At 45.4% G+C, this 12,301-nt stretch overlaps 1 protein-coding gene across 2 annotated transcripts in view; it reads left to right on the top strand.

Moving 5' to 3' along the window:
• RBM6 (RNA binding motif protein 6) overlaps positions 1-12,301 on the top strand; it is a 58,000-nt gene that overhangs the window by 13,810 nt on the left and 31,889 nt on the right. For both annotated transcript variants that reach the window (XM_053953713.1, XM_053953712.1), the window contains exon 6: positions 8,361-8,434. In XM_053953713.1, coding sequence (XP_053809688.1) covers positions 8,361-8,434 — 74 coding nt within the window. The remainder of the gene's footprint in view (positions 1-8,360; positions 8,435-12,301) is intronic.

The following is a 12,301-nucleotide window of genomic DNA, read 5'->3' as shown; positions in this document are numbered from 1 at the left end:
ACCCTGGCAAATAGGGTTTTTGAACCCTGTGTGTGGGAACACAATACAGCACCCCTGAGGAGCAAAGCATCTGTGGAACAGGAATGCCTGGAGCAGGTAGAAGCTCCCTGTGCAGCAGTAATGCTTGGGGCCAGAGCAATGTCCACATGGACACAGGTGACTCCTGCTAAAGGACAGGCTTCTTCCTGTGGTGAAGGAACACCCAAGAAATGTGGTGTCACCTGAAAACATGAGCTGCTTTATGGCAGCTGCCTGCTCCATTTTGAAAAGCTTTTGTTTTGGCAGGTATTATTGCCACTAAATGTACTTTATTGCTTGCTCAGCCACCTTCTTGCCCTAGCATTCCTGTTCTGTTTCGTTTCTCCACACCAGCCCCTTATGTGGTGTTTGGAACTGCTTCCCTTATCCCTCCCTGTGTTAAACTTAAAATTGCCTCGGCCAAGTCCTACAAGAAACTGGATTATCTTGCTTGTTCTCTCTAAGCTCTGCCGCATTGGTGCCCTGTTAAATATTAATAAGCCCCTCAGATAAATCTTTAAAAGGTGCTGCTTTTTTTTCCCCTTCCAAGTGCAGTCTTATCTTGTATATCACAACAGTGAATCATTGGTTTCAGGAATATATCAGGAAGCCTCTGGAATTCAGAATTGTATTTTTTAGTGTTATATTTTGCTAAAACTCATAAGCCAAAGGTCCAGAAGTTTCCAGTTCATTATGGAGAAATTGGTGCCGATTTTTTTTTTTTTTTTTTTTTAATTGGTGCAGCTCTCCTCAGTAGGGATAAGTTCTCCATTTTCCATGGCTGGAGTGCATTCCAAGGCAGTGAGATCGCCTTTCCCTTGAGGCAGACCTGGCTGTGCATTTGTCAGGCCCACATATAAACAGGGTTTTAGCTTCCTTGCTGTGGGTGATGTTTGGGTAGAGCTGCTCTTGGAGGCCAGAAATGCTGGCAAGATGCTGCTCCTGCCACAGGTGCCATTGTGCTGTAGCTCTCAGCCTTAGGTAGGACTGGAGCGGTGAGCTGCTACTCTGCAGGGGGAGGAAGTGTTTCTGGAACTGTGCCAAACAGAAACCTTTTTGTTTCCTTTCTGGAGTGGTGCAGTGTCCAGGGGGAAACATTTCCAAAGCATGGATTTGTGGTGAGCTGGTGGCTTCCCCATAAAGAGGGCTTGACACCAGCCCTCTGGAGTTAGATGAGGACTAGGTCCCACAAGGACTTGGATTTTGGGTTTGGTACAAAGCACATGCTGTGGGTTGCTGTGGGATGGCTCTAGCACATGCTGTGGTGGAGAGGGGCACCTGGCTTGTTGTGCTAATTATACAGAGGACAGCTTGGCTCACCATCAAGGCTGGTGCTGATGCACCATAGGATGAATAATCTCCTGTTGCTGTGCTTAGTGCTTTGCACAGTGAAGGTTGTGTGGCCCAGTCTGCAGCATCAGCCATGACTCAGGCATGCACACCTCAGGCACTTGCTGAGAGCTGAGGTGACCATCCCTGAGCTCACAAGATGCTGTAGCACACAAGGAGTTTCCGCTTGAGGTGTGGTAGGATCCCCCAGTCATTAGCAGAGTTCTGCAGACTGCAGGGCTCACCTGCCAGGACTTGTGGAAATGTCTTCAGCACTGATCTGCCTGAACCAATTGAGTCTAGCTTGTAGCCAGAATAGCTGGCCAAGAACCAAAAAATACACTTAGCTGGAATTAGTCCATGGTCATCAATAGCAGTCCTTGCCAGTTTTCCCAGCTGGGTGGGCAGTAGCCTTTTAGCTTGCCTTGCTTGGTTTCAGGACACTAGTGCATTGTCTCTTGGAAGCAAAAGGTGTTCTTGCTCCTCTTTCCTTGTGATGTGGTGGCTTAGGAAACAGGAAGTACAAATCTGGTCTGAGTCAGTGTTTGTGATGGTGATCAACCTTGGTTCAGGGTTATAAGGCCTATTCCAAAAAGGCAACAAACACATCCATCCATAAAACATGCTCACAGCCTTTTTGACATGCAGAAACCATTTTTACAAAGATGCTCATTCCTTCTGCGTCTCTGGAGCAAAACTTCAAGGCTTTGCACAGTGTACTGACATTACCTTGATTACTTTGTGCTAAGATGACAAGTCGTATATCCAGGTTCACTTAGCAGCACTTTAAACCAAGTTTCTGAGTGGAACATCTTCCCAGGTATGCTGCTCACAGTCCTCTCTCATGGAGTCTAGTGAAAGCCCCAACATTCCTCAGATTCTAGGTTTCTGTACAAGCATAATGTGATACTTTGTCTTTAATAAAACTACAGTATGTACAATCTTAGCATTGAGGTTTTTCCCCTCCTCTCCTTTGTGCTGTGTATAAACTATCCTCCTTGGGCCAAGAAGGGTTGACAACCATTTGGGGCTCTGACTGTAGTAGTTCCTTTAGTTGATGGAGGTGCTGCTGTCTGCCTTTGAGGGTGTCTCAGGCAGGTCCTTTCTTGTGTCTTGTTCTCCAGGAAGGAGGATGGACTGTAGTGCTCTATCTTTCAGAATACAGCTGTATTTCATTTCCTGTGGTCTCAGTGTTGATCTCTGTTATGAATAAGTGTAAGAGTGTACTTTTTTACACAGAGGGACATCAGGAAATGACAGGCCTTTTCCCAGCAGCAGGTGTGGCTTGTAAATGCTCAGCCTTTGAAAGGGATTGGGGATATGGCTTGTTGCAGATTGTCCTGTTTATTCTAGTACAGCTCTTCAGCTTTAGTAGCTCTGAAGACCAATTTATCTGTGCAGTAAAGAGATCTGACAAATTTATGGATGCTCAGAATCCACAAGCTGGTATTGAGAGAGCTCATGATTTTGGCTTCTGTGGTAGCATAGATAGATTGTCGCTGTCCCTGCCGTGCTGCGGGGGTGCCCTCCAGCTTTTCAGACTGGTTGGACAGATTTGTTTCCTCTGCCTGCCATGGAAGGCACTACTCTGGTGCCCATCCTCACTGCAAAGGCAGTGCCTGCTGAGTAAATACAGTTACAGCCATTCCTGAGCATGTCCAGGAGCTCCTGTTTTCTTGGAAGCATGGAGTGTATGTTGCCTCTTAATAGTAGCCCAGTGTAATAGCACAGAGATCCAGAGAAAGCCTTGTGTTCTCCAGTATTATTCACTCTGGTATGGATGACCTACATCTGCATCTTTCCTTGGAGGAAGCAGGCAAATCCTGTGTGTGGGGCCAAAATCTCCCACTCATGAGGTAGATCTTCCTTTCAACCACAGAAAGGCAGATTCTCTGAGAACAGGCTGCACAATCCCTGTCTCCATTACCTGATCTCCCACAGGTCAGTGTGTGAGACCACAGATTCTTTCAGGGATGTAGAAGTCCTTCATAGTCACTCCATACTTTGTGCTGTAGCTGCCCTTGGAGCAATAGAACTTTCTTCTCTGGGTGAAACTCTGTGGAGTGTTTCCTCAGCTGCACCCTGCTCTGCCAAGTTGTCTCTGGAGGGAGCAAGCAGCAAGAATCTCCTGCTTCAGCTGCTGGCCATGGCTCTGCTTTAATGTGCCATCTCTCTGAATCCTAGAAGTCTCCAGAACTGCAAATGCTTTTCTTCTGTGGTAGTTCTGTCTTATCCTAGGGGAAAAAACACAAGTCAAGTGTTGTAGTGATGGTGGGGAAGCTCTCTGCCTGTGGAGACTGCATTGCATCTATCTACCCTGATTTGAGGCTGCTTGGCCACACCTGGCAGATGCAGGGACCTCCACCACACTGGCAGGTGGCCCAGCTGCCCAGGTTAGTGTAGTGTCCTTTGGTGAGCTGTTACATGGAGTTACTTTAATGGGAGACCATCTTCTTCTTGCTCTGGAGGAAAAGGAACACCTTTGTGTTGCACCAGAGCAGCCAGGGGTTTGTCACAGTTGTTTTTGCAAAGGCAGGTGATGGCTCCCCATAGACATGAGGTGACCTAATGCCCTAAGCTTGCTGGGGCTGTGCAGGAGCACGACTGACTGCACACTCATTCCTAGAATCAAGAAGCTGGATCACCTCTTGGATTGGCTGCCTTTGTCATGTTGCCATCCTGCCTTCTTTCCAAAACTATCTTTGCTTTGGCACAGAGAGGGCTGCTGTCACTACAGGATCTTTTCATTTGGTCTTCTGAAACTCCAGAGATATTTTTTTTTTTTGTCTTCACACTGCTTACAGCCCCTATGAGAGCAACACTGTGGTTTTCCTTTATTTAGATCTTTGATATAACAAACTATGGTGAAGTAACACATTACTGTGTGTCAGTTGTTCAGTAGAAACTGTGTCTGTATAGAGACAAGACTTATTTTAAATCTCAAGTCTTTGATCTCTATATCTGAAGCCAAAGAACAGTAATTTTAAGGCAGGCTTTCAGGATTTTTAGCCAAACTCTTGCATGTTAGCAGGGACCCTCCATTTGCTGTTAAAATTCACTTTGCTAAGACATGTCTGTTTCAGAGGCAGAATGTTCCTTATTCCAGTGCTCGCAGAGCAGCTTCCTGGAGCTCTAAATGTGTCCCTACTCCTAAGTATTAAGCATTTGTGCCATTTTCAGTGCAGAAGACAGCCGAGCATGCTTTGGGAGCATCCGTAAAGGATTGTGTATACATAGAAGCACTTAAGGGAAAGCAGAAGTCCTCTGCAATCTATGTGCACGCTCTCCTTGCATTCTGATTTCATCTGTCGTACACAGCCTGTGGTACTGTAGACTTGCACAGCTGAAAGGAAGTAGCTAAATAAGGTACAAGAGTCCTTTTACACAGTTGACCTAAAACACAGGGGGAGATGAGGACATGCATGTTTTATGGCTGTGCTAGGGCCAAAATCTGTGCAAGTTCAAGTGTTCCTGTTGGAAAGATCATTTGGACAGTGTAGCTGTGCTGCAGCGTGCTCAGAGGTTGTGTGAGGGAAATACCACACAAGGATTTCTTTCCTTTTGACAGAGTTTATGTTGATCATCTATACTTCTGCAAATCATTACTCCATTATAATTTCTTATGCATCCTGAAACTGTAGTGTTGTACTGATCAATAGGTGAAGAAGCCAGGATTTTTATCTTCATGTGAAATCTTGCATGTAAAGTTAGGCCTCTTGGAGTCAAAAACCCCGCACTGTTCTTCAGCAGTGGTTTTGCTTTGCTGGTTTGATTGGTTTGGTTTTACTGCTATGGCCTGAAGAATACCAGAGGGTGTCCAGGAGCTCTCACTCACAGGGGAGCACTGCTTACCTTGGGATGCCTGTGGAGCCAGTTCCTGCCGTTAGGTGCCTGGCCCTCTTCCCCCATCAAAATCTCATGCCCTGATTCTGGTAACAGCACCTAAATTGTTGGCATTCTGACAGGCAAACTGTGTGAAGGCTTCAGAAACAAAAATATCCAAGCTCAGCAGCTGCTACACAGACTGAACCAGCCCTATGGAGGAGGCAGGGAAGAGGCACAACAACAGTTGGTGGCAGGAGCCTCTGTAGTTGCTCCCCCTTAAGAACCAGCCTTGAGCCACAGGCTTTTGTTTCAAGTGTTGTCCTCTGGGTAATGTGATTGTTGCAGATGGTGGAAAAATCAGCAGCCATTGCATTTTGAAGGTGTGGTGCCGTTGTTCCACAGGCTTCCATTTCAGTTGTCTCCCTGCCATGGCCTAAAATGGAAGGATGCTCTGGAGGAGCTGGGGGCAGGGGGGCAGAGCAGGGGTGGCACGCCCAAGGCTGATGTTCATAGTTCTCACATCCTGAGTGTGCTTGTCAGATCCATGCAAAGCTCTGGATCTGGGGGAGGGGAAAAGTGTCAAGCCCCCACACATCTTCAGCAGTGGTTTTCAGCAAGTGGCTCCAGGCTGCTCTCTTCTTGCATCACTACTTCGGTGCTGTCTGTGCAAGGACAGCTTGTAGTGAATTCCAGAACGCTGCGTCCCTCTGTGAGCCGACCACAAGAGCTGATCGTCTGGCCTGGAGCTGCATTTTGGCAGGATATGGGGCCCATGGTTATTGTTTTTGTACATGTTATTGCTGCTATGTTTGTGAGTTTGGTGGGGGAGAGCAGAGGAGGGGAAAGCGCAGAAGGAGAAATGTGCTGGGCTTCCCCTTAACTGTCTCCATGTAATGCTTGGAATGATCCTCTGGCGTACATTCCTCCAAGCATCTGAGCTTTTGTATCTCTGTATAACATTCAGCCTTGCACTCTCAGTTGTGTTTAATGCTGGATTAAATCCGTGTCTAAACTACTCACTCCTTCATGAGGGCTGGGATGTAAATGTCCTCTTATTGCAGAGCAAATAGAAGAAAACTTCTGCAGTCTTGCTTTGTATTTCTCGTGTGGTCTCCTACACATGGAATAAGAGTGCTCTGATCTTGCCTTACTGATTACAGCAAGCTTTCAAAAATCCTCTCTGAAGGGGAATGAGGAGCCTTACGGGCTGACAAATATCACTCATGCAACCCTTCTCTAAACAGAAGAGAAAGAAGGGACTCGAGAATTCTGGATTTGAGTAAGGCTTTAAAATGTACCATGTGAGGCTGCATACTGTGCATGGAGTAGCAGAGGTGTCTGCCTGGCATGCGGAGCAGTCTCCCAGCAAGGGGCAGCACTGCTTCTGGAGAGCAGCTGCCTTCTGCAGAGAGAACTCCTTCACTTTCAAAATGTGATCCGGTGTGGCTGTACTGCAGAGCAGAATGGATGCTGTGGGAACAGCTGAATCAATTTGGTTCTGTCAATTCTGCCAGCTGAAACCACACCTCTAGTTCCAGTTGCCCACTTGATGTATGAGTGTCAAGTGCCTTTAGCTGCCTTCCACCACAGATGTTGTGCTGCTGGACTGCATCTTTCACTGAGCTGAACAGCACACAGATGGATAAATTTCCATTTAACATAATTATATTGACTAAAATAATATGGGAAAGGGGAATAAATTCCTCTATGAGGTGGAAGAGGTGCTAGATTCAAATTGGAGTCTTGTTATTAGAGGCAAAGGTGCAAAGTCAGGATTGTGTTGTTAGAACAGCATGCAAAGAGCTCCTAGAATAAAAAAAAAGATTAAAAAAAATCAGTAGGGCTTGATGATGAAATAATTTTGTGTGGTCTGGTCTTTGATGTGGTAAAGTACAAAGATAGTAAAGTGAGAGAGAAGGAAAAACTAAAGAGTGCAGCAAATGTTCTTAGGCAGAGGCTTGAGGGAGATGGGGGCTGTTTTCCAGGAGGCTGGAATGCCTTGCCTGAGAGAAGCATGCATGAAGTTACCTTCTCACAAAAGCTGAGGGGCTGAAGCAGTAGGAGCCAGATACACACCTGGGTTGAAAATACTGGAGTTGAGATGTGCATCTTTAGTAGGAGGGAAGACAAACTCTTCACCAGGACAGCTAGGTGCCTAAAGTGGCACAAATCACATGCAGACCAGCCTTCCTCTCGCTCCAAACCAGCCAAAAGAGCAGCAGGAGGAGGCAGCCAAACCCTCCCACTGCTTATGCCCATGTAGGATCATCTCTGCCCGTGATCATCTGGAAAGTACTGTTTTGGAGTGTGGTGGCCTGGACACGTGAAGGGTGAGGCTGTGACTTTAGGTTGTTCCTCAGTGCTTCAGTTCTTGGAGATAGTTTCAACGTCAGGCATGGATCTTGAGTTGGTGTTAGATTCTGTAGTGTTCACCCTGCACTTTACTTTGGGACATAGTATTTCAGTGCAGGTAACTGGAGTACACAGTTAAATCAGTGGATCCCTTCTGCAGTGATGGAGATGACAGCTTTCCAAGGAGTGAGAAGAGTAAAGGCTCTGTAGTTTCTTGAATCTAAACTTAAAGCTCCACACCCTCTTATGTGTGCAGTGATATCTATACCAAAATGAGAAAGTTGGAGTTCTCATTCCTGCTCAGCTGCACTTTTTCATAATGCAAGGGATTGGACTTCAAAAAGTAAGCAGGTGTTGAAAGAAAAATAGCAAAGGCAAAGAAATTGTGTTAGTTCTTTCTGAAATATTGCCCAATTAAAATGCTGGCTATTCGTGTAAAATACATCTGCAGCAAGGTACTTGGAAATGATTTATCAACACTTACTTTGGAGAGTGCTGCCTCCAAGGTAGCACAACATATGAAACTGGCAATGGAAAGTCACTATGACTTAGAAAAAATAAACAGCAAAGCAATTATTCCTTGCCCTAAGAAAGGGTGTGACTGTCACTGGGTTGTGTAAGGGAAAGTGGGAACACTACTCTTAACATTCATGGTAAACTGCACAGTTAATCATCATCCAGCTAGTCCCTGGTTTCTTTCTTTTTCATTCTGAGGTAGAGGGGTGGTGGTTAGAGGGCTTGTCATTGGAGGGAAAGGGAAATTGATTATTTAATGTGGCTTTCTGTATGACAAGGCACTAACATGACTCCCGTCTGTATTTAAATGCTGTCCCCAGGTTACGACTATGGCTATGTCTGCGTGGAGTTTTCACTCTTGGAAGAGGCCATCGGATGCATGGAAGCCAACCAGGTTGCTTTACAATTCGGTCAATGCTGCTAGAAGATTTTTAATTTTTTTTGGTGGGGTGGTGGAAAGCCAATGAGGTTTTTGTGAAGGAAGATCTGTTCTTGTATAATACACAACACCGTGGTTTAAATGTTGTTGTTACCAGAATCTTGTATCAGGCTTAGAAATGCCAGCGGGAAAGAGCTGCTGGACACCAAATGGTCTGCCCTCCTCCCTGATGTGTGTCAGCACACTGGCTGCAGTCAGAGGCTGGTGGCTGACAGACTCCTACTGCAGGTTTTGACCCTGCTGTTTTTGTACTCACTGAAATGCAGTTGGGAAGAGCTGTGCTGGCAGTAAACGCTTCCCCCGGCTGTTCGTGCACACACACATGCACATGTGACTGTAGGTGCATACCCTCGTGTGCAGCTCTGAGTCAGCTGTGACTTGAGTGCTCCACTTTGCCATATGCCTTATGTGTGGGAGAGATGCTTAATTGTGCATCTCCCCCGTACCTATCCTGTCCTTTGGCAACCCGGAGCTGCAGACACAAGGACTACCCTCATGTGCAGTTGAGCCTGGTAAACCTGAACATTTCCAGCCCTTGAAAGGACAAAATGACTGAAATCCCCAGTAACTGTTCAAGAGGGGCCTTTATTCTGACCTGGTATTTGAAGCTAGAGCTGTTTTCTCACATACAAGAGCAAGATGCATAAAATTTGTTAGATAAAACATAGATTCCTGTCTCATACTGCCCTCCTTGTGCCTTGGAACTGGAATGATGGATCCCTCAACAGAGCCAACTTCTGATCCCCCTTCCTTCACCATATCCCTTAAGTCTCTTCTTTGCTGCTTTCTTCCTCCTAATTTGCCTGAGTAAGGATCCATATCAATTATCTTAAGCCTTTTTACCTGAATCCTGGGTCTTGCTGTCATGGGAGGAGAGTTATGAGTCAGATTCAGAACTGTGCATCTGCAAAAATGTACTTACAGTTAATGAGTCTTCACAGCTGGGGTTTCAAAGGTCCCACTAAGCACTCGCATTTGCCTCTATTTTCAGTTACAGAGGTATTGCAACTTAAAAAATGTTTTACAGAAATAATTCTGTTGCTGGGAAAGAGCCTGGCACATTCCCACTGAGGTGGTGGTGAGGAGCAGAGAGAGAAAAGGCTCCAGAATTAATTATTACTTTTACCATCAGTGACAACTTTTATTTTCCCTTCAGTGTTCCTACAATTCCCAATTTATTTTGTTGTCACTGGGGAATCTATAATTATAGATGACACTGCTTTTACCCAAATGCCTCTCCATATTCTCTCCACCATTCTGCTCACATGAAATAACGTCTTCCTATGTAAAAGCAATTCCCAAGTATCTGGGAATTTGGGAATCCCTCTTTTTTCTGATTGTTGATACCTGCTCTGCCCTTTCTCCCATTTGGAGTATATAGAATTGGGCAGGTGTTTTAACTTGATCAGGTTTGGTCCATTGCTACAGCAGAAAGCCTCTAGGCACCAATCCTTAAACTGAACTGAGTGCTTGCAGGTGCCCAGTAAATCACTGCACACACATGCATGGGAAGAAGCTCTGGCTGCTGTTCCACTGCTGCTTACACTGACCTCCCCAGCATCAGTTACAGCAGTAATTCAGGCTGAGGAATGCTTTCCTGTGCTTCCCTTCCCTGCTAGTGAGAGGAGTTGAGATCCCAGCCATACACACCTGGGATGTGCTAAAAACAGACAGGGTATGAAAGTCTTCCAGTTTCCTTCCTGCTATACCTGGCTCTGTCTATGCAGACGAATGCTGAAAGATGGAGTGCTTGGAAGGGATCATCTCCCAAGCTTCCATATGCCAATCTTCATCATGTTTTAATAGACCTACAGTAGTTAGTAATTAGAGAAGTTGGAAATGTGGAGTTTGGGATGACCCAAGCTACATGTATTTGGTCAGGAGAGCTGTAACTTCTGGATTGCCCCACATAGGTTAACTTGTCGTATCTGCTTTTGATTGAACATGAAAAAGAGCCCTTCTAATTACCTAAATTAAAAAAAAAAAACAACCAAAAACTAGCAGTATCTGTACCTGACATTCTGCAAAGGAAATAGGTGACTTTAAAATTCTCAGTAAGAGACAAATAGAGATCTTCAGAAAGGGAGTTATGAATTGTCCCTAGAGAATAGATATTTCACTTCAATGACTTCCAGGGTAGAATTGCAAGATCATCTCCTTAGACCGAGAGTCTGCATTTTTGCAAGCTGCAAAACAAAAAACCTGTGTTAGCTAAGATGCAGATTCTTTGATAGTTCAGTTATTTTCAGAAGGTTATCAACTGTCCCTGTCAAATTCAGTCACTTGTGAGAGCATAAATAGCAAGTGACATGCTGGTCCCTCGCTAGTCAACCTGCCTCCTTCTCAGGCATCTAGAGGCTGGGAATAAATAGCTTGTGCAAAACCAGCATTTTTGATGCTGTTTAATGCCTGTTGAACTGCCTCTGCCTGAAGAACAATTTGCTACATCCCTATATTGTATCATTCTGCTATTGTGAAATCCTTTTGTTTTACTCGACACACAACAGCACCCACTTAAGATCATTGCCAGACTTGCAAACTACAGATTTACCAGGTTCAACTCCCTCCATTCAGTAAATCTTAGCATGTATACGTGACTGTTGAGATTTGAGGGGGCTTTTCTGTTACATATATTGTGATAAGGAAACACCCATATTCTGTGTTGCCCTAATTTTGCAGGAGAGTTTCATTCCATGTGTGTTAACTGCCTCAGCTAAAGTAATGACAATACATCCCTTATTAATTGCTTTGACTTGTGGATTGTTGCATTGGCAACTTATTCCAGCACCAAGGTCCCACCTAATGTGCATGGAAGGTGCTGGGTCGCTGTTATTCCCAGCATGGAGGTGCTGGGCACAGGGCTGGATGAGTGAGGTGCCAGGTGCTGGCTCTCCCACTGGCTTTGTGGGGGCTCTGCCTGGCAGGGCAGATGAGCTGTTGATTCGTTGTGCAGAGCCTAGATCCAGCCCTTATAGCAGCCTCATGGTTGGTGGTGCTCCTGGTGGCCTTTCGTTTCACGGTGGCTGTCACTTGAGTTGTGTTGAGACCTTTTCTGTCTGCGATGAGCTGCTTTTCTGTTGGGGAGAAAGTTATTTTGAATAGAAAATGGGGGTCTCTGTCTGCTAAGTTGCATGATTTCTCCTAAATAATTTTCCCTCCCTTATTCTCATTTTTGACAGGGTGTGGTGTGGCATTTGGCGTTTCTTTGGCGTAGCCCCTGGTGTAGTAGTGTTCCTGTCTGAGGGCACCAGGTTGCCTTCTTGGAAGCAACTTTGGGAATGCATCCCAAAGTTGCACTTGTCCATAGGCATGGGATCTTATTGCATTCCTCTTTCATGTGTAGAAAGAACAGACATAACGAGCATGTTACTTGTGTGAGAAAATCAGGTGGGAAAATCTTTGTGTACTGTTGTGTGTCATAAAGGCAGGAGGAGCAGAAATGGAAGGAGCCTGTCTCTGCTGCTTGCATATTTTAATTCTCTGAGTGTTTTCACTGAAATGGAATTGGTTGTTATACATATGGAAGCAAGAGGGTTTTTTTGAGCACAGGAGCAAATGGTTTGTCTCAACTGACTGTGTATTGTCTCCAAATCTGCTCAGGCCTCAAACTTAGCAACACTGGCTGCATGAATATTTCCTAGCTTGTTGCTAGTAACTAACAACATTGTAATCCTTTCCTCCTGTTTCTTAAGAAAGAGGGCAAGAGGGGAGCTGTAGCATGAACTTTTAAAAATGCATACACTATACATTATTGTGCAGGTCTCCAGGCATGTGCTGGAGTGGTTGTTCAAGACTTGCTCTTGTGCCTTCCTGCACTGAGGC

The sequence above is a fragment of the Vidua chalybeata genome, chromosome 12, assembly GCF_026979565.1.
Source record: "Vidua chalybeata isolate OUT-0048 chromosome 12, bVidCha1 merged haplotype, whole genome shotgun sequence".
NCBI classification, from domain to species: Eukaryota; Metazoa; Chordata; class Aves; order Passeriformes; family Viduidae; genus Vidua; species Vidua chalybeata.
Note: the sequence above shows the minus strand (reverse complement) of the source record. Positions and strands in the feature narration are given on the sequence as shown.